The 27,733-nt window shown below is 44.8% G+C and overlaps 1 protein-coding gene across 2 annotated transcripts; it reads left to right on the forward strand.

Moving 5' to 3' along the window:
* Positions 1-2: 2 nt before the first annotated feature.
* On the forward strand, positions 3-21,723 carry LOC116941135 (uncharacterized). 2 transcript variants are annotated; one of them, XR_012941372.1, is made up of 4 exons: positions 3-110; positions 8,130-9,345; positions 10,553-10,666; positions 11,129-21,723. XR_012941372.1 is itself a non-coding variant. In XM_032951860.2 (3 exons), exons 2-3 carry the CDS (start codon positions 8,140-8,142, stop codon positions 11,171-11,173), a joined length of 1,251 nt encoding a protein of 416 aa, XP_032807751.2. In that variant the 5' UTR covers positions 3-110; positions 8,130-8,139; the 3' UTR covers positions 11,174-21,723. The 2 variants fall into 2 exon arrangements, 1 of the variants encoding a protein (XP_032807751.2); XM_032951860.2 differs by lacking the exon at positions 10,553-10,666.
* Positions 21,724-27,733: the final 6,010 nt, after the last annotated feature.

Below are 27,733 nucleotides of genomic sequence, written 5' to 3' on the forward strand. Positions count from 1 at the left end.
TCCTTCATAACATGACGTAATATCTGGCTACATTTCACCCTGGCGTCTCGCGTCGATGACGTAACACGGCGTGGGAACGTCAGAGACCGAGAGAGATCGGGGTCAGGCCGGTGAGTGTGGTGAGGAGTGGTTTTAGAGTTTAATTTTACGTAGATTCCTTTAACATTTCTCCCTCTATTATACAGAGATCCCTTGGGTGCCTGAGCTTAGCAATAACGTGAACATTACTGTGTGTGTACACTGCGTGTGTACAGTGCGTGTTTACACTGTGTACATTATGTGTGTAGGCTATGTGTGTGTACATTGCGTGTCTACACCGTGTACATTAAGTGTTTAGTCTATGTGTGTGTGTACAGTGCGTGTTTACACTGTGTGTGGTGGGCAGTCCCGGGTAAAGCTACATTGCCGGGAGTCAGAGCCATTCCCTGTTCACCTTGGGGTGGAAGAGGAATGTCCTCTGGCTCCTACATTATTTAACATTGTGTAGGGGACTGAACAGAGAAAGTGCTAAGAGGCACGCGTTGAGTAATTGGATACAGGTGGCCAGTAGGCAGTGTAATCATTATTCAATGAAGGACACACGTGTTCGAGTAAAGTGGAGTGGCCAGCATCCTACAGGGGCGGGACTGACCGAGTATCTAAGGGCGAGCGAGGCGCGTAATCGGGGCGCTTTGCTTTGGGACGAATTGACGACCAAGGTGGATGACATCGGGGGCTAACTGTTCGAGATCAACTAAATGGAAACCATCGGGGCCGACTGTTCGAGAAACAACTTGGTGGAAACCATTGGGGCTGAAGATAGCCGGAGTAATTATGAGTGTGGCGGTTGTTACATAAATCTCTGGGCGGGTGGGTAAGTAGGTGGGTGAAAAAGTGAGTTTGTGGGTAGAGTGAGTGGGTAGGTGAATGGGTGAGTGAATGGGTGAGTGGGTAGATAGGTAAGTGGGTGAGTGAATGGGTGAGCAGGTAGGTGAGTGGGTGGCCGGGCGAGTGGGTGGCCGGGCGAGTGGGTGATGATTATCTGAAACAGCCCTGGGCCTCCCCACGGTCGACTCAACTTAAAATGAGTATCTGGTGCAGTGTGTAAACATTGCCACTGGAGAGACAAAGGTGGTCGGGTGTGGTGCTGGCCACACACCCGCTTATGAACTTATTGTTAAGGCTATATTGGAGATCTTTGTTGCGTGTGTAGTGGGTTCTAATCAGGCGCACACCAAGACTTGGAGGCAACAGGTTTATTCACTAACACAACCAACACTTATTCATATTCTTAGCTCTTTCGGTAAAGTCACGTTGAAGGGAAACAATAAAATAATAAAAAATATATATAAAAATAATAATTCTCACGACGTTTCGACCATAACACAAACGGTCGTCATCAGGTGTGTCGGTTTGCATTAATTTATTTTTAAACGGTGTATTTATTTATTTAAAAAAACGTCAGCGCCACGCGCAGCGATTTGGCAGTTTATTTAGAAGGACTAGTCCATCTATGTTCTGAAAAGAGGAGGGGGGAGACGAAAAATTAATGTATGCTCTCTGAAAGCCACTGTAAGCGTGAACAATCAATTAAGACCTGAAATGGTTTATCAAATCTTTCCAATGATTGCTAAGCCAGAATCCATCTTCTCGGTTGAAATTGTTTCTGTGCTTGTATATGTGGATAGCCTCATGAACGAATCTCTCATGGTAGCCAGATGGCTTACAAAGAACCTCTGTCTTGGAAAAGTCAATGTCATGTGAGCCTACTGAAATATAACAATGATCTGCCATGGCCGAGGTGTTGGTCCTACCGTGTTTAAGGTCTGCTTTGTGTTCACGAATGCGGTCCGAGACATGGCGTTTGGTTTCTCCAATGTAACTACTACCACAGATTCTTAGTTTTTTCGGTAAAGTCACGTTGAAGAGAAACAACAAAATAACAATATAACATATATAAAACAATATTGTTTTATATATATTTTGTTATTTTGTTGTTTCTCTTCAACGTGACTTTACCGAAAAAACTAAGAATATGAATTACTGCAGTCACGAAAGCTTTAAATCAAAATATACTACCACAGAGGCAACTTAGTTTGTAGACATCAGGGTACTGTATGTTCGGAATCACATCTTTTACAGACGGAACCAGATCACGGATTTTATGTAATGTGTTGAAACGGACCTGGATCTTGTGTTTATTCAAGATTTTGGAGATCTTTTTTTGTGATCACCGCAATGTAGGGTAAAGTGATGGTTTTGAAAGGCTCCTCAAGAGGGTGCTTCTTCATGGTTTGAGTGATAGCTTTGCAGATTGTATAGTCGGAGTAATCATTAGCCTTAAGAGCTTGGTGTACATGCTTGAGTTCACTGCCTATGTGTTCCTGGTCGGATATGCATTGGGCTCTATGATACAGAGTCTTGATGAGAGAATTCTTCTGTGATGGATGGTGGTGGGAATCCGGTTTCAGATAAGCATCCGTATGGGTAACTTTCCTGTAGACAGAGTGGCTCATTGAACCATCAGGTCTCTTTTTAATTAGGACATCCAGAAAAGGTAGCTTGCCATCTTTTTCGACTTCCATGGTAAATCTGATGGCTGGGTGTATGGAATTGATGTGGTCGAAGAATTGGTCTAGAGCAGGCCGGCCATGTGGCCAGATGACAAAAGTGTCATCCACGTACCTCTTCCATAAGTTTGACTTTACCGAAAGAGCTAAGAATATGAATTACTGCAGTCACGAAAGCTTTAAATCAAAATACAACCAGCACTGCTCAACGTTCCAAGGTTAACTATGTACATTCCGGGTAATTATGTACATTTCGGGTTAACTACGTAAGGTGGTGGCCACTGTTCCTAACCACCTCACCACTTTAATGAAATCATTATATGGTTGAGCCAGAACAGCCGACAGGCCGTCGGGTCATCGTGTGTGCAGAGACTGAAGAGCGAGGATCGAAGAAGGCGGCTTCATTCCCGGGTCGAATAGCCACGCTCCCTCTCGGGACTCGACTTATATCCCCTTCTCGATCCTTCACTGAGGCTCTGGGTCCACATCACGTGGCCAGCTCACCCCCTTATGGGGGTCCCTGTGCCCCCTCGTCTGGCCACGTGCTCTCGCGGGTTCACCCAGACTCCCATATCCTGACCCGACCTCCGTGACATCCGGAATCTGCCCTCTAGTGAGCCCCTAGGTATAGTACACCCACTGGCGCCATAGAACGGCTCATTTATGTCGTTACACGTGTAACTGTGGGTATGTGCATGAATCAGTATGTGCTTATGTGTGTTTTTAATTGACTGCTAGTGTAAAGTAATACTTAACCTTTCTAGATTTGAAGCTTTCGTGACTGCAAGGATCCATACTCCTTGGTTCTATTCGGTAAAGTCACGTAGGTAAAAAATCAAACAAAAATCACGACGTTTCGGCCACAACACAAGCGGCCTTCATCAGGTGAAGGGACCAGACTGTCTCGAAGACTGCGCTGGAGTGAAACAGAGCCAAGCTCAGACCACGGCCTTTAAGCTGTTTGAGAGGGATTAAGGTGCCTTGACAAAGGAATTAGCATGAAAAATTTGCATTTAATTGGCAGACTTAGCATGATGAAAGGTGTAGAGGGGGTGAACATGTGGTTGCACATGCACTCGCATGTGCTGCGAAAGTTTGAGGTACCACTACTTGTAAAAATATACTGTACCATTGAAAATTTAATGTTTGGTTCGATTTAGAACATCTTTCCAATGGTTGCTTAATTTGAAACCATCTTCTCGGTTGAAATTGTGTCTGTGTTTGTAGATCTGAATTGCCTCGTGAGCAAATCTCTGATAAAAACCCGTGGGTTTGCGAAGAACCTTGGTATCAGAGAAAATGATATCGTGATCACCCACAGCGTTGTAACAGTGATCACCTACGGCAGAAGAATTCGTTCTGCCGTGTTTCAAATCTGATTTGTGCTCGCGAATTCGGTCAGAGACATGTCTCTTCGTCTCCCCGATATAGCAATCACCGCAGGTACAACTCAATTTGTAAACCCCGGGGTACTGTAAGTCAGGAATGACATCCTTCACGGATGGGATCAGATCACGAATTTTGTGTACTGCATTGAACCGGACCTGGATCTTGTGTTTGTTTAGAATTTTGGAAATCTTTTTAGTAACGCCTGCTATATATGGTAGTGTGATGGTTTTTACCGGAGTATCAAGTGGTTGTTTCTCTATGGAGGGAGAAACAGCTTGGCGGATGGTATGGTCAGAGTATCCATTCCTTTTGAGGGCCAGGTGTACATGTTTTAATTCACTGGTCAGGTGGTGCTGGTCCGAAATGCAATGAGCCCTATGGTATGAAGTTTTGATGAGAGAATTCTTTTGGGCTGGGTGATGGTGAGAATCAGGTTTCAAGTAGGAATCTGTGTGGGTGGGTTTCCTGTAGACAGAATGCCCCAATGAGCCATCAGGTCTCCTCTCAAACAGAACATCTAAGAATGGCAGCTTGCCATCTTTCTCCACTTCCATGGTGAATTTGATGGCGGGATGTCTGGAATTGATGTGGTGTAGAAAAAGGTTCAGAGCTGGGAGGCCATGTGGCCAAATGACGAGAGTGTCATCCACATATCTCTTCCACAGGGAAGGTCTGAGGGTGGAAGTCTGGATGGCGTCGGATTCAAATTTCTCCATGAAAACATTGGCTATCACTGGTGACAAGGGGGGACCCATGGGAGTACCCTCAGTTTGCTTGTAGAAGGAACCATTCCAGGTAAAGTAGGTGTTGGTGAGGCAGTGCCTGACCAGCGTAGGTACCTCGGGGTTTAGTCCATGTTCTACCAAATTTTAAATTATATCAATGGTATCAGGTACCGGGACCTTGGTGAACAAGGAGACCACATCGAAGCTGACAAGGATATCGTCAGGGGACAGTACAATGTCTTTGACCATAGAAATCAATTGGGCTGAGTTAAGTACTGCTGAGGAGGTCTTGCCAGTGAAAGGTAGCAAGGTATCTGACAGAAAACGTGCTCGCTTATAGGTAGGGGAGTTGATCGTGGATACGATGGGTCGTAGTGGAGTGCCTTCTTTATGAATCTTTGGAAGACCATAGAATCTAGGGGTCTTGCAGCAGAAGGTTTTAGGGAGGGACGTTTAGTTGGTTCGATTAGGGAGGTCGAACTTGTGATGATCTTGTTGGTTCGATTAGGGAGGTCGAACTTGTGATGATCTTGTTGGTTTTTATAGTTAGGCTATTAGTAGGGTCATTTTAAATTTTTGAGTAACTACCATCATTAAGTAGGTCCTTAAAAAATGTTCAAGTAGTGGTACCCCAAACTTTCGCAGCACATGCGGGTGCATCTGCACCCGCATGTTCACCCTCTCTACACCTTTCATCATGCTAAGTCCGCCAATTAAATGCTAATTTTTTATGCTAATTCCTTTGTCAAGGCACCTTATGCCTCTCACACAGCTTAAAGGCCGTGGTCTGAGCTTGGCTCTGTTTCACTCCAGCGCAGTCTTCGAGACAGTCTGGTCCCTTCACCTGATGAAGGCCGCTTGTGTTGTGGCCGAAACGTCGTGATTTTTGTTTGATTTTTTTACCTACGTGACTTTACCGAATAGAACCAAGGAGTATAATACTTAACCTATTTTTTTTATTTGCGTTTTTAGCCTTTGTGGTTTTGTAGAGCATGTTTTGTTAGCGTGTTAGCATGCTTGGTAACTATCGCGCATGTTCGTGTATTTGAATGTGTGTATGTATTTGTAATTGGTCTGGCACAAGCGTCGTGGTGACGTCACCGCTACTTAGTGGTGAATGGCGGTTGTTGTTGTATTTGTTATTATTGCTTTTGCTATGCCTTAAACATTCAAGGAAGTAACCACCACCACTTAGTAGTGAATGGTGGCTGTTTTTATTCTTGGTTCTTTCGGTAAAGTCACGTAGAAGGGAAACAAAATAATAAAATTATAAACCAATAAAATTCTCACGACGTTTCGACTGCAACACAAGCAATCATCATCAGGTGTGAAAACCACAACAAGAAAATTTGAAAAAAGTGGCGGTTTTTTAACGTTGTGGTTTTCACTCTTGATGATGAGTGCTTGTGTTGCAGTCGAAATGTCGTGATAATTTTATTGTTTTTATTATTTTATTGTTTGCCTTCTACGTGACTTTACCGAAAGAACCAAGAATATGAATCCCTGCAGTCACGAAAGCTTTAAATAAAAATTTGGTGGCTGTTTTATTCACTTAATGTGTTACTGCTATAAAGTATATTGACCCGATTAAACAAAGCAATATGTTTTCTTTTTTTATGGAACATTTGTAATGACATAGCGCTGAGCGTTGTACAACAGCCGCCGCTGCAGGTGGGCACTTAGCGCATACGCCACTGAGCATATACGTGGGTGTACCGGCAGGGCAGAGGAACTGGGGCAAGGGTCACGGTAAACCTCGTGGGGAAGCCCCTGGGACCCTCTGGAGGGTTCGAGAAGGGAGGCGCGGCTAGGGTCGGAGTCAAGCCACGCCGAGGGGAATATAAGCAGCAGAGAGCTGGAGCTGCCGGTTCTGGGATTGGACTCGTCTTGTCGTCGCTATCGTCGTTGCCGCCCTCATCGCTGCCGCCTTCGCCAAATCATTGCGCGGCCAGACAGTCGGCTGTCCCGGTCGACGCTGTCGAGCAATTTGGCATAGTCGGTTGCACAGGTAGTGCATCGGCCAGTCATCTCAGTCATTCAATCCATGGCACCTGTTTGAGTCAGTGTGTTCATCTGTGTGAGTAATATTGAGTGTGACTGAGTGTGAGTGGACTCTGTATGTAGATATTTCTTAGGTCCTTTGAATTACCCCTTCACATTAAAATAAAACATGCTTTTTAATTATTTGGCTGCCACTCTATATTCCCACTTGTGCCGTTGATATCGGCCACTTCACAATGAGCTTTCATCATTTGTGGCCAGATCGCATCTGAAAAATAGCTGATAGCTCAGTGGGCTTTGAGGTAAATAAAATAATTGTATCCATGGGAACATTTTTTCCAGTATCAGGAGGATGAAAAAAATATACTTAACCCTTTCTGGCAATAATAGAGGAGGTGATAATATGTTCAAACACCAAATAGGCAGATTAACTGCTATCTTCCACAGTTGATGTGGGTGTCCTTGCCCTTATACAGGCAGAACTCACTTAGTGCTCCTCAGATGCATTCCTGGAGAAGTGAGCGTTAATCGATCAGCCCTACAAGGGGTCATCATGCCACCATTGTATACTACATTGGGGGGGGGGGGGGAGAATGCATTCCCGATGTTGTTTTTTTGGTATGAGTTAGGGCTTTATTCGGATATCGGGAAGAGCGCTAATAAGAATAATACATTGTTGATCTCGGCAAATGAACCATGATATCTTGCTGATCTCGTCAAGGATCATAAACCATCGTGCGAACTTCGTCATCCTCGCAGTGGCGTTTGGCTGGCCATCGAGCAAAGACGGTAACTGCATCGCGCCCTTTCAGATGCGTTTTTGTGGCCGTTTGGAATGCTCTTCCTTCCAATATTAGGAAACCACTGGAGCTATGCACTTTTAAATATGGATTAAAACCGAAATTAGCGTATTTGGATACATAAGAAGTTCAACATACATTGTTTCATAAATAAAAATAATAATTTGATAATATCAGTAAGTTATGTACTGTATTCACGAGTGCATTTCGCTGTACTTCTACAAGACCAGATGAAGTTGGAGGAGATACTGCGCTGCCAATGTGGGTCATTCTCAGAGAAGGGCTCCAGGACCTCTGTGATATTAGTGATGCCCGCAGTCTAAATGTCTGTGTTGAGGTTACTTTTAGGTGGAGCTTGAAACTCTATCCTGGTCTCGTGAGTTCTCAAATGGCTAAAAACATTTTTTTAAAATGTAATCCATACCATGAATTGCGATCGAATCACAGGAGGGGAGGTCTGTTTGGCTCAGTGCGTACGTAGCTCTCATTGGCTGAGTGAATGATGGGGGCGTGTACGTTTCCTCAGCCAGTGCTCCTGCGTGTTCTCACTCATAAGCGCTTTGTGGATTTTTTTTGTCTATCGGATAAAAACCGCGATAAAAAACCCAGCGCTATGGGTCTGCGTGTATATTGTGTTTAATATGTATGTATATATATATCTGCAGAATCAATTGCATGGAGCAGAGAGACTTGGCACAGGCTGCAATAAAAAGGCACCAATGCATCAAGTGTACCTACAGCACGGATAAAAAATGTGACTTGAAGAGACATCAGAGAACACACACTGGAGAGAAGCCCTTCAAGTGCACTGTGTGTGAGAAGGCATTTGCATGGTCATCACATCTTGACAGACATCAGAGAACACACACGGATGAGAAGCCCTTCAAGTGCACTGTGTGTGGGAAGTCATATACACGGTTAGGAACTCTTCAGGATCATCAGACAACACACACGGGTGAGAAGCCCTTCAAGTGCACTGTGTGTGGGAAGGCATTTAGACGGTCATCTCATCTTCAAAATCACCAGAGAACACACTCAGGCGAAAAACCCTTCAAATGCACTCTATGTTGGAAGGCATTTAGGCAGTCATCTCATCTTAAAAAACACCAGAGAACACACTCAGGAGAGAAGCCCTTCCAGTGCATTGTGTGTGAGAAGACATTTGCATTTTTATCAATTCTCCAAAGACACCAGAGAACACACACGGGTGAGAAGCCCTTCAAGTGCACCATATGTGGGAAAACATTTGCATGGTCACAATGCCTTCATATTCATAAGAGAACACACACAGGCAAGAAGCCCTTAAAGTGCACTATATGTGGGAAAGCATTCACACAGTCAGGATATCTTCATGATCATTGGAGAACACACAGAGGCGAGAAGCCCTTCAAGTGCACTGTGTGTGAGAAGACATTTGCATTTTTATCAATTCTCCAAAGACACCAGAGAACACACACGGGCGAGAAGCCCTTCAAGTGCACCATATGTGGGAATACATTTGCATGGTCACAATGTCTTCATATTCACCAGAAAACACATATGGACGAAAAGCCCTTCAAGTGCACTAAAGGCCGAAAGAGGCATGAGAAGATCCACAAGGAGATGGAGGTGGAATTGAGACGTGAGAGTCAAAGTTCTACATTGACTCCATCTAAAATGAAACAAGAACCAGAAGATAACCCCAGCTTTGCAATGTGGTCAGGAGTGAAGGCGGAATGTGAAGAAGTGAAGGTGAAATGTGAAAAAGTGAAGGTGAAATACGAAGATGAAGATTTTTCTCCAGGACCCGACTTCCAAGTGGATGGAGGCAGTGTGAAGCAGGAGGAGCATCCGGTCTCTGAAGGAGAGCGAAGTGACCCCCAGGAGTTTGTGGATGTGGAGGTATGGGTGGAGTTTTTGGGGGAGCGGTAGTGCAGTGGTTAGCGCACTGCGCTACAAACGCAGCACACGAGTTCGATTCCCACTCTTGGCCAACACCAGTTATGATTTTCTAAACCAGTTGTGGGTCTCCCCTAGGTAGACTCAACCTCAAATAAATACCTGGTGCATTGTTTAAACATTGCCACTGGTGAGACAAAGGTGGTCGGGCGTGGAGCTGGCCACCTACCCCCTCATGTACCATGCTGGCCTTAATAGGTGCTCGCTCACAGCACTTGCCCCAAAAGTCTGTCTGGAGTTTTTTTGGACATTGCAGAATAGGAGAGCTATGAATGTGTAAAGTGGAGACTTGGAAATATCTGTAAGCAGGAGCGTTACACAATTTTTTCCAAAATGTTCATCTTAGTCACAGACTTCTCTCAACAAGAATACATACAGCTGCATATGTCATCCAGCCAGAGATGAGCTTTCAAAAAATATAATGCAATTGACATAATAGGGATGCCTTTTTTGATCATTTAGAATTATAATTTGTAGGTTATGTATTTAGTGATTGTTAGTCTATATTTCCCCTGTTGCACATTGAGTTTTACTGGCTGCCAGTTGCAGATCTGTTTTTTAAAATAGTTGTTTTTAACTGCAAATTTTTAATGTTTACTTTTAAGCATTTAGGTTTCATCTGCTTTCAAAAAAACATAGTTTTCTCATTTGATTGCGCCTGAAAATTCTACCATCTTTTTTACTACAGTGACAGTGCATACATATCAACTACTAATTAAACACTAAACATACTAAGCCCCCTTTATCATTCTCTTTTATTTGCACTGGATGTACCATACATGACCTACCATTGTGACCTGTTTAAAATTAAATCTCACATGACCTGATGCAAGAATAAATCTACATTGGGCCCTGTTCATCCATAAACATTTTTATTTGTAAATCTGCACTATACTTGGCTAATTTATTATCCCCATTGGCAAACCCAAGAAGCTTAAGACGTCAATCTAATTTGCTTTTTTAAGATTTGGTTGTACTGTAAAGTAAGTCCCCTTTAACGCATGGCATTCACACCCATATATGATGACCATGCTGACCTGCCCTTACTGGACATGTGTGAAAAGAGCTTCATATATCATTCGATTTCTCCAGTCTTAATATACGGTGAATATACAGCTTTTCTATTCTGGAAGGTTTTTTTTCCTAATAGGGGAAGCACACTTGGAATCCTTTCGCATGGACTGACCACCTCTGAGGGATGCTCTTAGCAGAGTCACCAACTCATCCAACTCTTCAGCCTGGGCTGGATTTAGGCAAAAGCTAAGTAAGCTTCAGTTTATGGGCTCACACTACGACGGGGGGGGGGGGGGTGCTCTAAAACACCATATAAACACCTATTGCAAGGCATCAAGTTGGCATTAAGCATACATGCTTGTGGTAAATCATGCAAACAAACATGCACTGATAATATATGCATTGTCTTTGAAACTGCCTACACCAGAGACAACCTTTTGGTGACAGACAGAAAGGGTGAAGCCTATTAGTTTCACCATTTTGATACTGGCAAAAAAATTCCTACGGTTATTTTCATTCCTGTATGGACAAACAGATTCTGGCATTTCTCTTAAGCTTCACATAGCTTAGGTCCCCAGAAATGTCACAATCTGGCCCTGGTTTAAAAGAGTATATGGAGATGGTGATGTGCGAGTGTATAATGTGTGTGTATTGTGTATGTATATCTGCTGAGTGTACTGCATGTGAGTGTAATATGTATTTATATCTACAGAAACAATCACACGGACCAGGGACGCCCGGCACAGCCCAGCATTAAAAGGCACCTACGCATCCAGTATCCATATAGCACGGACCAGATCGCAACTTAAGGAATCCCCGAGACCACACACGGGAGAGAAACACTTCAAGTACACTGTGTGTGAGAAGACATTTACGCAGTCAGACACCATAAAATACACAGGTGAGAAGCCCTTCAAGTGCACCGAGTGTCCTAGAAATCAACATATCTCAACAGGCACTATAAAATGCACATAGGCAAGAAGCTATTCAAATGTATGCTGTGTGGAAAGGCTTTTGCACGGTCAGCAACGCTGGACAAATATGGCAGAGAAGCAGTTCAAGTGCACTCTGTGTGGGAGAATGCTCAATAAATCAGAGTCTGATAGTCTTCACAAGCAAACGTGTATAACAGATGATCTCTTCAAGTGCCTTGTCTGTGGAAAACGGTCTACACGTTTGGCAACTCTCCACCTTCACCGGCGAGTGCACATGGTAGAGAAGCCCTTGGTGTGCACTGTGGCACAGCATTTGGACAGTCAGAAGTTCAATACAGGCATGAGGGCATCCATAAAGAGAGGATGGTGAAATCGGCATGTGAAAATCTAAATTCTTCAATGAGCCCGTTTTTGATCAAACAAAAAGCAGAAGAAAATTCCAGCTTTGAAACGTGGCCAGGAGAAAAGGTGATCTGTGAATAACGGAAGGTGAAATGTGAAGTGAATATTTGACTCCAGAGTCCGACCTCCAGGTGGACGGAGGCAGTGTCAAACAGGATGAGAATTCGCACTTCTTCTTTCACATCGCATTTTTGGGGATTGCAACAGATTACAAATTAATGTCGAGATTAGATATCTATTCAACTGTTTCAGGAGTAGCTGCGCGGATTAGTTTCAGATCGCTGTTGAATGATCTGATTTGGGCAGTCGGTCACTATCTTGCATGGCCTGAGATGTGACACCACAGTCACAAACTGGACTCTCATTAATTTGCTATTAATAGAGAAAGTGTCCGCGTCTTCCATGGAGTGTCCGGATCCGATTCAAGGAGGATTAGATCTTCTTTGGTAAGTCAGATCCTGGTTGGAGGATTATGGGGGGGTCCGCTGATGGATTTCTGCAGCAGGTTGATATTTGCCGAGGCGTTCCTTCATTGTGCTTCGGTAGTTTTGTCGTCGTCATGGAGGTTCTTTGTATATTTCCAGAAAGGTTTTTTGGATTTCAGCCTTGCGGTGGTGGCATAGAGATGTCCTTGTTTATTGAGAGGTTTGGATTTGTGATGGCCTTGTGGTACTCCCTCGCACAAACGGCATCGTGGCGGAGCTGCGGAGGAGCGATGTTTGTGAGGACCGGAAGGCACGGCAGCAGTGTGCTTTTGGTGTCCCTGAGATGATCCTCATGGCTGCATTTAGCTATGTATCCACCAACTTCATGTGCATGCTTTTGTTCCATGCTGGGCCTGAGAGAAGGCTAGTGCTGTGGTGGCCGTCCAGAACGTTGTTAAAGGATGAGGCAACCCCCAGGAGTTTGTGGATGTGGAGGTGTGGGTGGACTTTGTTGACAAAGCAGAGTAGGAGGACAGCAGGGCTGAAATTGAGTCCAGAACAATCTGTAACCAGCTGTGCTCAATCTCAAAGATGTTGGAGATCATGGCCCTATATTTACTTATATGATATCTATGGAATGACCCTTTGTGTTAGCCAAGATAACAATGCCACAAGTGGACAAGTACAAGGACAATGCAAATATCAAATCATTAATATATCTGGTCAAGCAGTTATATCTCTGCGACCCTTTGTTGCCGGTATCAAGATGCTGAAAAAATGAATAGGCTTGACCCTTCCTGGCAATAACAGGATGTTAAAACACTAAATAGACACTCATTATTGCGAGGCATCATCAAGGCTGCATTAGCCACACATCATGCTTGGGTAAAACATGCAAACATGCTTTTATAAGTATTTACACAGTCTTTGAAATGAATTGGCGTACGTCAGAGCTACAGTCTCCTTTAAATTATGGTCGCACCTTTTATAGACTCGAGAACAACACCAACAGGCCAACAGTGCAAGGGTAATGGTTTTGATAATGTATGCATTGCAATCGTTCTGAAGATTTGTTAAACTAAATTTAAAAAACCCTATACATTTTATTTGTTAAAATAAAAATAATGACCCTGTTATAAAAATATATACTGTATAACCTTATGAGTCCTGACTTTTGGACCACACCATATATATTCTCTTTAAGGCAGTGTTATTTACACTTTTCAGTTACCGGCAGCCCTTAATTTGCGAACTGGTTCCATTCCAGGGTTATGCAAGTCGAACGGTTCGTTTGAGGCATTGTTAAACTTGTAAATGAGATTGTACATTTGGATGGAATAAACATATAGTAAATAAAAAATGTAAAGTAGCAAATAGAAAAAAAACAGCGTTTTATTTTCACTCACTGTGAGTCCCCACAATTGCACACCCATGGGTGGGGGGGATGCGCACATAAAATACAAAGATAGTCTTAACAGCCTGTTGGGGCAAGTGCTGTTAGAAAGCACCAATGAAGGTCGGCACTGCACACGAGGGGGTGGGTGGGCAACACCATGCCCAGCCGCCTTTGTTTCCCTAGTGGCGATGTTTACATATCACACCAGGTACTCATTTGAGGCTGAGTCGACCTAGGGGAGGCCCAGTACTGGTTTAGATATCGTTATTGGTGTTGACCGTGAGCGGGAATCGAACTCGGGTCGCCAAGTTGGTAGCGCAATGCGCTAACCGCTACACTACTGGACACACGCAAAGACATATCCACTCTACAGACCGTTGGGACAAGTGCTGTTAGCGAGGGTGTGCGTGGATGGCTAGCACCATGCCTTTAACTGCCAAGTGGTGATGTTTACTCACCGCACTAGGTACTCATTTGAGGCTGAGTTGGCCTAGGGGAGGCGTGCACACAAAAACATACCCTTGCAGGTAACAACAACCGCCATTCAACCCTTTCACTCAGCCCGTGCCACGCTCGTTTAGCCCCCTTTATCCGGCCGAACAAAAGCTGTTTGGGCATGCGGTGGCTGGGCGTGTGGGCTACATGACCCAGCCAATGTAACCTTACCTTCCGGAGGTGCTCATCAATGGGACTGTCCAGATGATTCAAGGATTTGTGAGCTCGCGCAATCCAGTAGGCAGGCCAGCCTGAATGTTTCTAACCAGCAAAGATGTAGCATTAGGGAGGTCCACGTTTTGCATGACTATGGTCGACTGACCAGGAGGCTTCCACACTTATGGAGCTGATGAATTGGCCCTGCCGGGGCAAGCGTCTGCTCTGGGGGTGCGCTGAGAAGACGATCAAACTTGACTTTCTAGAGAAAGTAAAAGTCGTAACAAGGTTTCCATAGGTGAACCTGCAGAAGGATCATTACTTGCATTGCACAAGCTCTCGGTGTCTGCTGCGAGGGTGGTGGTGGCCGCGGGAGGTGGCTCCACCTGCCGCTATGAGTGCTGTCCCTCTCTACCTGGCCAGGCAGAGGGGCGAGAGAGGGTGTTCATCTGGAGAGTGAGATGGTCCAACCCCTGAAGCATGTCACCGCCTGTTGCCTGCAGTGTGGGCCTGAGGCCTCGCCGATACAGGCGGCCTGCCTGGTAGCAGTCCCTGCGTGCGGTGAGGCGGCCGGTACATGATGACAGTAATGTGAATTGCAGGACACATTGATCATCGATACTTTGAATACACATTGCGGCCCCGGGAGTTATTTCCCGGTGCCACGCCTGTCTGAGCATTGCCCGTTTATCAATCGCCCTCCCGCCTAAAAGTTGGTGGTGTGCAACTGGGGTGTCACAGCACACTTGTGCGTTTCGTTCCCCAAAGGGGAGAGATGATGGACCGACGCACGGCAGCGGGTGGCGCCACGCCTGCCGCGCTTGACAGTGGGCAGCAGGAGAGAGACGCAATGCCAGTGGAAGCGTCTGTTGCCCTTCACATGTGCTAGAGATATTGAGCATCTGTGCTGAGCCCTTTGGCGCTAGCGTGTTTGGGCTGCCCCTCGGGCGGTCTCCGTGGGTGAGCACTGTGACTTGCGCATCGCAGTGTGACCTCAGGTCAGACGTCGTGACCCATTGAATTTAAGCATATTACTAAGCGGAGGAAATTAACCTAACCAGGATTACCCCAGTAACGGCGAGCACCGAAACCCTGGCTACAGTGGTTCTCCGCACTCAATCTTGCCCTTATTCCGTCAAAGTTAGTGGCTATCATGTTAAGTACCAGGCAACGTCTCAACTCATCCGCGTTCCCAACACACACATCTTTGGTCACAGCATCAGGTTCACCGATCACTTCAGCTACCTCGGTGTCATCCTAGATTCAACTTTATTCTTCGACCGTCAAACCAATCATATCATCAGTTCATGTAACTTTCACCTGAAGTTTTTCAGAAACCTACGTCCTCCCATCTCCACTGAAACTGCCAACACATTGGCATGTTGCATATTTGGGTCTTGTCTCGACTATTGCAACTCCATCCTAGTCCGGTCCTCCAGTGGCAACCTAAAAAAACTTTAAAGACTACAAAACAACCTGGCACGCGTCGTCATTGGCCGCACTCATCCCCGTCTCAACTCGCTTGCCTGTCTCTGTGCCCTCCAATGGCTACCCATTGCCAGCAGGGTCACATACAAAATCACCTGCCTCTGCCATCATGCCTTCATATCTGCCTGCCCCCCGTACCTCTCTTCATTATTGACGACTTTCAGCACAGCACACGGCAGATGTCTTCGCAGTGCCACTCACGACCTCTTGATACCAAGATCCAGGATGGTCACGTCTATGTGCCGCTTCTCGGTGGCTGCTCCAACAGTCTGGAACGCAATCCCTATGCATATTCGCAGCATCACCTCAATCATCTCCTTCAAGAGACACTTAAAAACTCATCTCAACAACCACGCTTTCGAGTGACTGAGCTTGGCTCCATGCCTCCGAGTTGCGGCCGTAACGTCCGCAAAATTTGCGCGCGTTATAAATTGCATTATTACTGCGGTGGGCAAGGGAGTTGTGGCTTAGGGGAAAGTGCCTGCTTGGTGCTGCTCGGGGGCCCAAGTCCTTTCTGATTGAGGCCTCCTCCCGTGGACAGTGTCAGGCCAGTGGTGGCCCCTGAAAGACGACCAAGGAGTCTAACACGTGCGCGAGTCCAGGTGAGCGTCGAAACCCTGTGGCGCAATGAAGATCGGATTCGTCGCCGGCCGAGGTGGGATCCGCCCGCAACTTGGCGTGGGTAGCGCATCACCGGCCCACCTCGCCTGCTGCATTGAGGAAGTAGAGCGAGAGCGTACGTGTTGGGACCCAAAAGATGGTGAACTATGCCTGGGCAGGGTGAGGCCAGAGGAAACTCAGGTGGAGGCCCATAGTGGTTCTGACGTGCAAATGGATTGTCCGACCTGGGTATTGGGGCAAAAGAATAATCGAACCATCTAGTAGCTGGTTCCCTCCGAAGTTTCCCTCAGGATAGCTGGTGCTTGGCAGGAGCAGTTTTATCTGGTAAAGTGAATGATTAGAGGTCTTGGGGCCAAAACAATCTCAACCTATTCTCAAACTGTAAATGGGTAAGATGTCTGGCTCGCTGCCTTGGAGCTGGGCATGATATGCGAGTGCCCAGTGGTAAGCAGAACTGGTGCTGTTGGATGGACCTGAGCGCCGAGTTAAGGTACCCGACGATGTGCAGACCCCAGAAAAGGTGTTGGTCGATATAGACAGCAGCGCGGTAGCCATGGAAGTCTGAATCCGCTGAGGAGTGTAACAATTCACCTGCCGAATCAACTAGCCCTGAAAACGGATGGCGCTGGAGCGTCAGGCCCATTCCCGGTCATCGCCGGCTGTGAGAGCACGGGGAGCGCTATGCCGTGACGAGTAGGAGGGCCACTGTGGTGAGTGCAGAAGCCTAGGGCAAGGGCCCGGCTGGAGCTGCCGCAGGTGCAAATCTTGGTGGTAGTAGCAAATATTCAAATGAGAACTTTGAAGGCCGAAATGGAGAAGGGTTCTATGTGAACAGCACTTGGACATGGGTCATTCGGTCCGAAGGGGATGGCGATGGCTTCCCTTGCCCTCAGCTGATCGAAAGGGGGCAGGGTGCCCAGAGATAGGGGCCAGCGCCCTCCAGAGCGCCGCGACTCCTGCGGCATCCGGTGAGCCCTCATCGGTGCTTGAAAATCTGGGGGAGAGAGCTCTGAATCTCGCTTTGGGCTGTACCCATACCTACAGCAAGTCTCCAAGGTGAGCAGCCTCTGGCATGTTGGAGCAATGTAGGTAAGGGAAATCGGAAAGCCAGATCCATAACTTCGGGACAAGAATTGGCTCTAAGGGTTGGGTCAGTTGGGCTGGGGCACGAAGCGGGGTATGGCAGGTCCCGGTGCCCCTCTCCGGGGCACCAGGACCCCAAGTGCGGGTAAGCGGTGGGAGTAACTAGGACCCTCTTACCTTGGGGATGTGTTGCCAGTCACGATTTGAGTCTTTAATTGGCCTTTCGCAACACAAGAGGCATGCTCACCCAACAGTGTGTAATGAAGAGAGGATTAAGGCTGCAACAAAGGGTATCTCGCAGAGAGGTGCACATCGGAGCTGCTGGTCGCTGGAAGAAGAGGAACAGCTGGCCTGACGAGAATTGCAGTATCAGGGGAAAAGGACTATTAATAAACAAATTGCAGCAGCGCTTGTATCAAAGACCAACAAGCAAGTCGCCGACAAGAGACGGTGCCTAACCAAAAAGAGGGGGGCCCACAAGCCACCGATTTTAAACAATGTATCCTGTTTCCTCGATAAATTCTTAGCACCACTGTGTATAACTGGGGCAAGGACCAAGCTTGCTCAAGCGGCAGAGCTGCTTACGAATGCGACTATCGGCCACCTGGAGAAGCCTGCGGCTGAGGCGATAAGGGCCTGGTTATGGGGTGACGGACAGCAGGACGCCCTCATAGAAACGGCGACAGCGTCATTGCTTCAACCGATGAGATCGCGGAAAAACAAAATTAAATGCTCAAAAACCACGAAAGACATTATCAGACCCAGACTGATGCCTGCAGGATCATGGATGAAAAGGAGAGCTGAAAAAAGAGGCAGCTACATGAAGCACCAGAAGCAATTTTTTAAGAACCGCTCTCAATTAGCATCTTTGATCCTCGATGGCACAGAACGACATATATGCCGGATTTCAACCACTGAAATCTACGGATTTTATCGTGAGAAGTGGGAAACGGTTTTTGCATTTAACGGCCTGGGACAGTTCAAGTCTTCCAGTTCGGCGAACAATGAACACTTTGAATCCATGATATCCTTGGAAGAGGTCCAGGCAGGCATCAATGCCATTAAACCAACGTCGGCACCAGGACAAGATGGCGTGACTAAAGCTTCAATCTGTACAGCATACCCTGAAGGGCGGGTACTAGCGGCCCTGTCCAATGCATGGTTGGTCACAGGGGTTCTTCCCAGAGATATGAAGAGGAACAGGATGATTCTTATCTCTAAGGTCATGAACGAGGAACTGCTGAAAGAGCTGGGAAACTGGAGACCGATAACTATTGGCTCCATGGTCGTGAGGTTCTCAAGAATTCTGACTGCACGACTGGAACGTGCATGCCCACTAAACCCACGACAACGTTGATTCATAGCTGCGTCTGGGTGCTCAGAAAATCTTAGGGTACTACAGGACCTTATTAAGCATGCAAAGAGATCACACAAACCGTTGGCAGTGGTGTTCATTGATGTAGCAAAGGCATTCGATTCCGTGTCCCATGCCCACATTATGTGGGTATTAAGACACTGGAACGTGGATGAGCACATGGTTAACATCATCCAGAACGCCTACGAGAACTCCACAACCTAATTTAAAAGCAATGATGTCTTGACACTGGACATCAACATCCAAATTTGTGTAAAGCAGGGCGACCCCATATTACCACTCCTATTAAATTTCGCAATGGACCCACTGATATGTGCCTTGGAAACACACGGAGTTGGATACTACATCGAAGCTGACTGTGTTACCTCACTTGCATTTGCAGATGACCTGGTGTTGGTCAGTGAATCCTGGGAGAGAATGGCCACCAACATAGCTATTCTTGAATCATTTTGCAAACTGTCGGGTCTTGAGATTCAAACCAGCAAGTGCCAGGGCTTCATGCTGAGCCCCACCAAAGATTTATACACGGTGAACAACTGTGAACCATGGACAATAGCAGATGTGCATGTCCACATGGTTCACCCGGATGAGTCAGCAAAATATCTCGAATTAAAAATCTGCCCGTGGACTGGCATTCTACAGCCAGATTTGATTATGCAATTAAAGAGCTGGATTTCACAAATTGATGAGCACCACTCAAACACAAGGTGGAGCTCCTCAATGTTTACGCTCTGCCCAGGTTATTGGATCCTGGAGACTATGCAGACTGCGAATTGTCAACTCTACGACTTTTGGACCAAGCTATAAGAAACACAGTAAAGAAATGGCTTCATCTTCCAGCTTATACCTGCGATGGGCTCCTTTATTCCAGAACTCGAGACAGAGGCCGTGGCATCAAGAAACTGGAGAGTGTGATCCCGTCAGTTCAGGCGAGGAGGCTGCATCGCATTGCAAACTCCACAGATGCGATTATCCGCAATATAGTGTCCACGCAAGGTGCTGAGGAAGATTTCCGGAGCCTGTGGGTAAGGGCTGGCAGTGAAAATGATGCTATGCCAACTTTTATTCTAACAGATTTGGAATCTAAACAGCCCGTGTACCCAAGACCGTGCAACTGGAGACAGTGTGAGTTCCAAAGGTGGTGTGAGAAACCAGTCCAGGGAGTGGGTATAGAAAACTTTGCACGGGACAAAGTTAGTAATGCTTGGCTGGGGCAACGTTGTGGCATCAAACAGTGCTACTATATTGCCGCATTACAACTACGAAGCAATATATACCCAACAAGGGAGAGCATTAACAGGGGTAGATAAGGTGCCCTGCGTTCGTGCAGAAAATACTCTGCAAGACTAGAATATCTATCGCACATTCTTGGCCAGTGTCCAGCCGTCCAGAAAGCTAGGATAGCGCGTCACAATAAGATCAGTGACATCCTAGCTGCTGAAGCTGCAAGATTGGGATGGACAGTCCACAAAGAGCCATGCTTCAGAACCGAAGTTGGGGAGCTGAGGAAACCAGACCTGGTGTTTGCAAGAGGGGAGGATGCCCTTGTCATCGACATTACCATCCGGTTTGAGCGGTCGAGTAGCACCTTGACTGAGGTGGCGTCGCACAAAGTTGCATACTACACCCTCCTCCGAGACCAAATTAAGGAGCTAACGAATACAAGCAACACCAAGTTCTATGGATTTCCTGTGGGTCAAGGGGAAAGTGGCCTCTTGAAAACAATGAGGTGCTGACCTCCATGGGCCTGACAAGCCTGCGAATAACATCCCTGGCCAAGCTGATTTCATGTAAAACATTGCTGTATTCCCTTGACATTCTGAGAATGCTCAGTGGAAATTATACAGTCTATGAGCAGTCATAATAAAATAAAATAACCAAAGACCCAACCAAAGACCCAACCAAATGGTTACACCAGTATGAGGGTCCTGGTATTTACAGACTCCACTCTTTGTTGCCAACGGTGCCTGGCAGCAGGGCAACGACATCTTGGGGCACCAAGTACATGGCTTAGACCAGTGTGGGGTACTGGTATGATTGACCCCCATTCTCTGTTTGTCTTTGGTGCCGGACATCAGAGTGACGTCAAACCGGTGACCGCATGGGAATCTAGTAATGATTAAAATATCAAGCGCATTACACTATTTGACGTTGGTTATGGACGGGCCACTAAATCCGGAAAGGGTCGACTTGAAAGAGCTGAATGGAAAAAAAAGGCGTGGAATGTGGCTCAAAAGGTTCAGTTGGCTTACCTTACGGACATGCTATCCAGCCTTGTAATAATTCAGCAGGTGTGCACGTTATATGCTAATGTTTGCGTCTTGTGCACTTGTTGATCATTACAGCCTCTTCGACACAAGTAATTTTGCTACCTCCTCAGAGTAACCTCTTTTATATAGGGCTGAGAGGAAAATAGCAGCCTTCGACAGGATTTATATTGAAATTGCGAAGCGCCTTTGAATAAATGGACGTTCAAAGAAGCGTGTGAAGGATGTGCACACGTGTAGTGGTATAGCACTGGTTGCTGGCGGAAAAGGGAAACTGCGGTGTACGGCGGTACTCGCTTCAGCAGGCCACGATATATACGAGGGGGACATCTCGGGGACAGGTCATAGAAGGGGCCCATCGGGAAGCCTCGGGAACCCGCTTGTAGGTTCCAGAAGGGAGGTGTGGCCAAGGCGGAGCAAGGCCATGCTGGGAGCATAAGAGGGGGCCGTGAGCGGGAGCTCAGGGCTGTTGCTGAAAGTGGGATCCCCGTCGTGCTGTTCAAGATCATCGTCGTCACCATCCCGAGGTGCTGTTTAGTCGGCTTACCAACTGTTCTAACTAAGTAGTGGCGCCGACAATAGATGGTCTTAATTATAATAGTGTGTACTCACGTAGGGTGTGTATTCTCCCAATGGTGCTTGTTAAATAAAATAAAAAGTATTACTGTCTCGGATCTGCGTCACTACACATGCATTATAACGTTCGCAGTACCTGGCAAACCACGTTTATTTTCTTTATTTAGTATCCGTTTCCAAGTTATTTAGTTGTCTACGCATTTTGCACCCCCAGGCTTATAACTGCCAACACGCAGTGCCGAACAAGACCGTGCAGCTAAGCATGTTCATGCATCCAAGACCACTCCTAAGGAGTCCAGCGTGATAAATCATAGGCACCTGCCAGCACCAACAACATCCAGACTCGGGACAAGATTACTTGCTAATGCTCACCAGCATGAGGCCGCAGTAAAGACCTACCCCAGGGAAGGCCCTGGTGGGTAATCAACGACTGGAGGCGACTGGCGTGTTGATCACCTGCAGTGGAAGACAAACTGTATATCACCAGCTCAGATCTGCAGATTGTACATGCGCCTACATTGGAAGGTCGACGAGGAGAACTAGGACTAAGCTGAGGAGTGACAGCCTAAGTTTGTAACTGCACCGCCACATTGGGGTGCGAATGTGGAGAAGATTAATTAAATTATTAACTACCCATGACAAGACTCTACTTTTTATTTTTTCTCTTTTCCCGTCGAGTTCGTTTTGCTTATTATTTTATTATACTTCTCTTTGCACTCCATGCCTTAACTTTCCTGGCAAGTGCAGAACTCCACCACAAGCTCTCTATGGCAAAATAGCCGCTGCTGAAGGCTCAGGCTAACAAATTATTAGCTTGTGCCAGCCAGCATGCAGCTACATCATGGACCCATTCAGGAGGTGAGGAAGAACAAGATTATCCATTTATTTATTATTTTACAAATGATAAAACTTTATCAATTTAAACGCACTAATTCAGTTTAACGTCCCTGCAATTTGTATCGTAAATGTATAATGTGACTTACTCTCACAGTGCAACACTATGCCTTCCTTGCACCCGGTGTATTGCAAGAACTATGTGCAAATGGAAGGAGTAAATTTTGACTGATGATTAGCTGCCGATGTGTGGTGAATAAGTTAATGACAATAGCACACAATGGGCCGACTACCCCAGTGTGTTATAAACGTAAGTCGTGAACGATAATGATAAACTGGACTGACCTTTCGGTGACAAACTAACATCGCTCATGAAAAAGCGATTACCAGGCAAGATGACTGGATCTTATCTTTTCGGACATGTTTTTATGGGACTATCCATTTACAAATTTGAACAAATGTTACCCATGCAATCTGAATTTAATTGACCACAAAACTTGGTCATCACATATGTCAAGGGCACATCCACATGCAAATAAAACATATAAAGGCCGAATTTGCAATTTGCAATCTGACAGCAGATAGCATTTCTAAAATTACACACTACAGTAGGACTTGCCAAGCTCTCAAAAGGTGCAATTGAAATTCTGACCTGCACAATTAATGGACTATTTGCATGTATGCATTGCAATCTAGGTTTTACCACAAAAACGGGTTTATGGGTACATACCACAAGAACCCATCCAGAGCATGAAGCTATAATACACCAAAAATCACCGAGAAAGAAAGTTAGATGGGGAAAAGAAGAAGTTGAAATTATGGCCCATAAGGAAGCCCAGCAGAAGGATGAGGACAAACATAAATCCAATTATACAAAATTCCAATATACCACATAGATCACTAGACGTTATTAAATGGTAAACTAAGAAACGAGCATAAGAAATTAGTGAGAATTAAAAGAAACCACCTAAATTCTGGAGATCAATAGCCCTTGTTTACATAGTCTTAGCAACATCAACTTAAAATACATCAATATTTGGGCAATTGCCAGCTGGAAATACGCTTGAACCCAGTCACTACCACCAACCCATTAAGAACAATCACTTTTAGCAGCTGAGGATCTGCAAATCCTCATTAACGATCTAAAGAGGCAAAATATTAGCCGTAATCAAGCATTACTTCTCAATTCTCACAGAAAAGTACTTAATTCAATGTAAGCCAATAAAACGAACAGAACCTACAAACAGAAGAGTAGGCATCGAAGACAAAAAACTCAATATCGGAGATAAGTATACCATATGAACAAGCTCTCAGACGAGATTATTTCAGATAGACATATACCCAACGGAAGAGCATACAGCGAAAATTAGTTGAATTGTTGATTCAATCAGATTCCTCCAAATAACATACCAACTCAATCGAAAAACGACCAAAATTGTATTAATAGTGATCTGAAGAAACTACCCATTGAATATTTACTAGATATCTTAAATATAATCATTTTCATAACATATACCGCAAATCTGGAAGAAGCACAAAAGACTAATTCCAAAAACTAAAGACATGACAAAATCCATCGAATTGGAGACCCATTACCATTTCCTCAGTTGCAATCAGGCTGTTACATAAAATTGTAAGCAATCGTTTAGGGCAGCAATTAAAGCTCAATTACAGGCAGAAAGCATTCATCCCTGTAGAGGGATGTTTCGACAACTGCATTAATTACACTTCATCATATACAACGCCAGGCAAAAATCACTCAAACACTCAAATAGTGTCAATAGACCTCAGTAAGGCATTCGATTCCATTAGCCACACATCGATTGTTAGAGCCTTACACCGATTTAACTTATCAACGGAATCTATAACATACTTGTCCAACATCTATAACAGCAATCTGACGTTTTATTTGGATTAACAATAATAAGCAATATACAACTACAAAGAGACATCAAGCAATCGGACCTGCTTTCGCCTCTTTTAGTCAACACGATTATGGACGAATAATTATTAGATACCTACATATGTAGGAGTCAACATAGGAAATCAAAAAGTTAACCCCATGATGTTTGTCGATGACCTTATTCTGCTTGCAGAAACTGAATGTGGCATGAATATACTATTAAATATAACTACCAAACTCTTAGATGAAACACAAATAAATATAAACAAATGCAACTCTTCTTTGGTTCCTTCGGTAAAGTCACGTAGAATGAGAATAAAATAATAAATTGATAAAATCAAATAATAATATTCTCACGACGTTTCGGCCACAACACAAGCGGCCTTCATCAGGTGAAGGGACGAGACTGTCTGGAGGACAGCGCTGGAGTGAAAAAGCCACGCTCAGATCACGACCTTTAAGCTGTGTGAGAAGAAACAAAGCGCCTTGACAAAGGAATTAGCATATTATTTAGCATTGAAATGGCTGAGTGATTAGCTTGTGACTGGTCACAGAAATGGCTATGTTAAAGATAAAGCATTCACATCCGCAAAGGCACCCCTTGACAAAGGAATTAGCATAGAATTTAGCGTTGAAATAGCTAAGTTAAAGTATACACATCCGCAGAGGCACTCTTTGACAAAGGAATTAGCATAGAATTTAGCATTGAAATAACTGAGTGATTAGCTTGTAACTGGTCACAGAAATAGCTTTGTTAAAGTCTGAGCATATACATTCACCGAAGCACCTAGTACAAATCAAACAGGAGAATTTCGCATTGAAATAACTAGGCGAATTTAGCATTGAAATAATTGAGTGATTGGCTTGTGACTGGTCACAGAAATTACTATGTTGAAGTCAAGGCCTACACATCTGAGCTATTCACAGTAACTAGGTATACAATACAATATATAATGAATACTATATAGTGAACCAATAAAAAAATAAAATATTAAAATATATAAAGAACCTTCTTCATGACTGGAGTGATGGCTTTGCGGATTGTGTAGTCGGAGTAACCATGAAGAAGGATCCTCTTGTGGAGCCACTCAAAACCATCACCTTACCCTACATTGCAGGGGTCACTTAAAAGATCTCCAAAATCCTGAATAAACACAAGATCCAGGTCCGATTCAACACAGTACATAAAATCCGTGATCTAGTTCCATCTGTAAAAGATGCTGTTCCAGACATACAGTACCCGGGCGTTTACAAACTGAAGTGCCTCTGTGGTAGTAGCTACATTGGAGAAACCAAACGACATATCTCGGACCGCATCCGCGAACATAAAGCAGACTTGAAACACGGTAGAACGAACTCCTCTGCCGTGGCAGATCACTGTTATAATTCAGTGGGCTCACATGACATTGACTTCTCCAAGACGGAGGTTCTTTGCAAACCAACCGGCTACCATGAGAGATTCGTTCATGAGGCCATTCACATATACAAGCACAGAGACAATTTCAACCGAGAAGATGGATTCTGGCTTAGTAACCATTGGAAAGATGTTTTAAACCATTTCCGTTCTTAATTAATTGGTTTTTACAATGACCTTCAGACCGCAGCTCTTTCGCTGGCATTGACTCTTAATACCTCTCACACCACGGTTAATGGTATGGTTTACAACATGGAGTATAACAGCGCCTCGCAGCTGTCTCTCTCCCCCTCCTCTGTTCCGACCATGGATGAACTCGTCCATCTGAACGGGACCCGGAGCTATCCGTGTTGCTAAAGTTGAGGGTAAGAATCCACCCATTTTTTCGCCATATAGCATTGTGATATATAACGACTTATTGTTGGTAGCTTAGCTGATTGGAGAATATAGAGTTTATTGATAACATTGAGGTAATTTATATTTTAGTTTTTTATTGGTTCACTATATAGTATTCATTATATATTGTATTGTATACCCAGTTACTGTGAATAGCTCAGATGTGTAGGCCTTGACTTCAATATAGCCATTTCTGTGACCAGTCACAAGCTAATCACTCAGTTATTTCAATGCTAAATTCGCCTAGTTATTTCAATGCTAAATTCTCCTGTTTGGTTTGCACTAGGTGCCTCGGTGAATGTATATGCTCTGACTTTAACATAGCTATTTCTGTGACCAGTTACAAGCTAATCACTCAGCTATTTCAATGCTAAATTCTATGCTAATTCCTTTGTCAAGGGGTGCCTCTGCGGATGTGTATACTTTAACTTAGCTATTTCAATGCTAAATTCTATGCTAATTCCTTTGTCAAGGGGTGCCTTTGCAGATGTGTATGCTATAACTTTAACATAGCCATTTCTGTGACCAGTCACAAGCTAATCACTCAGCCATTTCAATGCTAAATTACATGCTAATTCCTTTGTCAAGGCGCTTTGTTTCTTCTCACGCAGCTTAAAGGTCGTGATCTGAGCGTGGCTTTTTCACTCCAGCGCTGTCCTCCAGACAGTCTCGTCCCTTCACCTGATGAAGGCCGTTTGTGTTGTGGCCGAAACGTCGTGAGAATATTATTGTGTTATTTTATTTTATCAATTTATTATTTTATTCTCATTCTACGTGACTTTACCGAAAGAACCAAAGAAGATGAATCCTTGCAGTCACGAAAGCTTTAAAACAAATGCAACTCATTAAGATTAATCAAATATGACAGACAAAAGACATTGTTTTGCAACGACACCATCTTACTTCGTAAATAACGAACTGATTAATCTTGTATCTCATGTCAGGCGATTCAAATGTCTAGGCATCGAATTTGACCCAAGAGTAAAACGATCTAAAAATTCTGAACTTCTTGAATCAATGTTGAACAAACTAACCAAAGCACCATGCAAACAATAAAATAAAGTATATTTAATCAATACCTATTTGATACCTCGCATTATTGATCAACTGGTCCTTGGTAAAATTACAAAAGGTTTACATCGCTGGATTTTGATATCCAGCAAAGATTAAAGCTCCTGCTCAGGTTGCCCCACGACATACCTGATATATTTTTTTAATACACCAATATCCAGAGGAAGCATCGGTATGAATAACTTACGTGACTCGGTCACATTATCCGTAATTAACAGACAAATTGGTTACCTCAAGCGATCCAATAATAAGAGCGTTACTTTTTGTTTTTTTCGGTAAAGTCACGTAGGTAAAATAAAATAAAAGCGAACAATTAAATCACGACGTTTCGGAGGCAACACATGCTTCCGTCTTCAGGTGGAACAGTCACAGCAGAATATCTGTGTCAAGTGCACAGTTCCGAGATGACTTGGATTATATATAGGTCAGGAGGGGGGGAGCCAGAAAGGGACATGGGTGGGTGGGAGGGCTGAGTTAAGC

The sequence above is a fragment of the Petromyzon marinus genome, chromosome 10 (genome assembly GCF_048934315.1).
Source record: "Petromyzon marinus isolate PM22_M1 ecotype Great Lakes invasive population chromosome 10, UKy_Petmar_22M1.pri1.0, whole genome shotgun sequence".
NCBI lineage: Eukaryota > Metazoa > Chordata > Hyperoartia > Petromyzontiformes > Petromyzontidae > Petromyzon > Petromyzon marinus.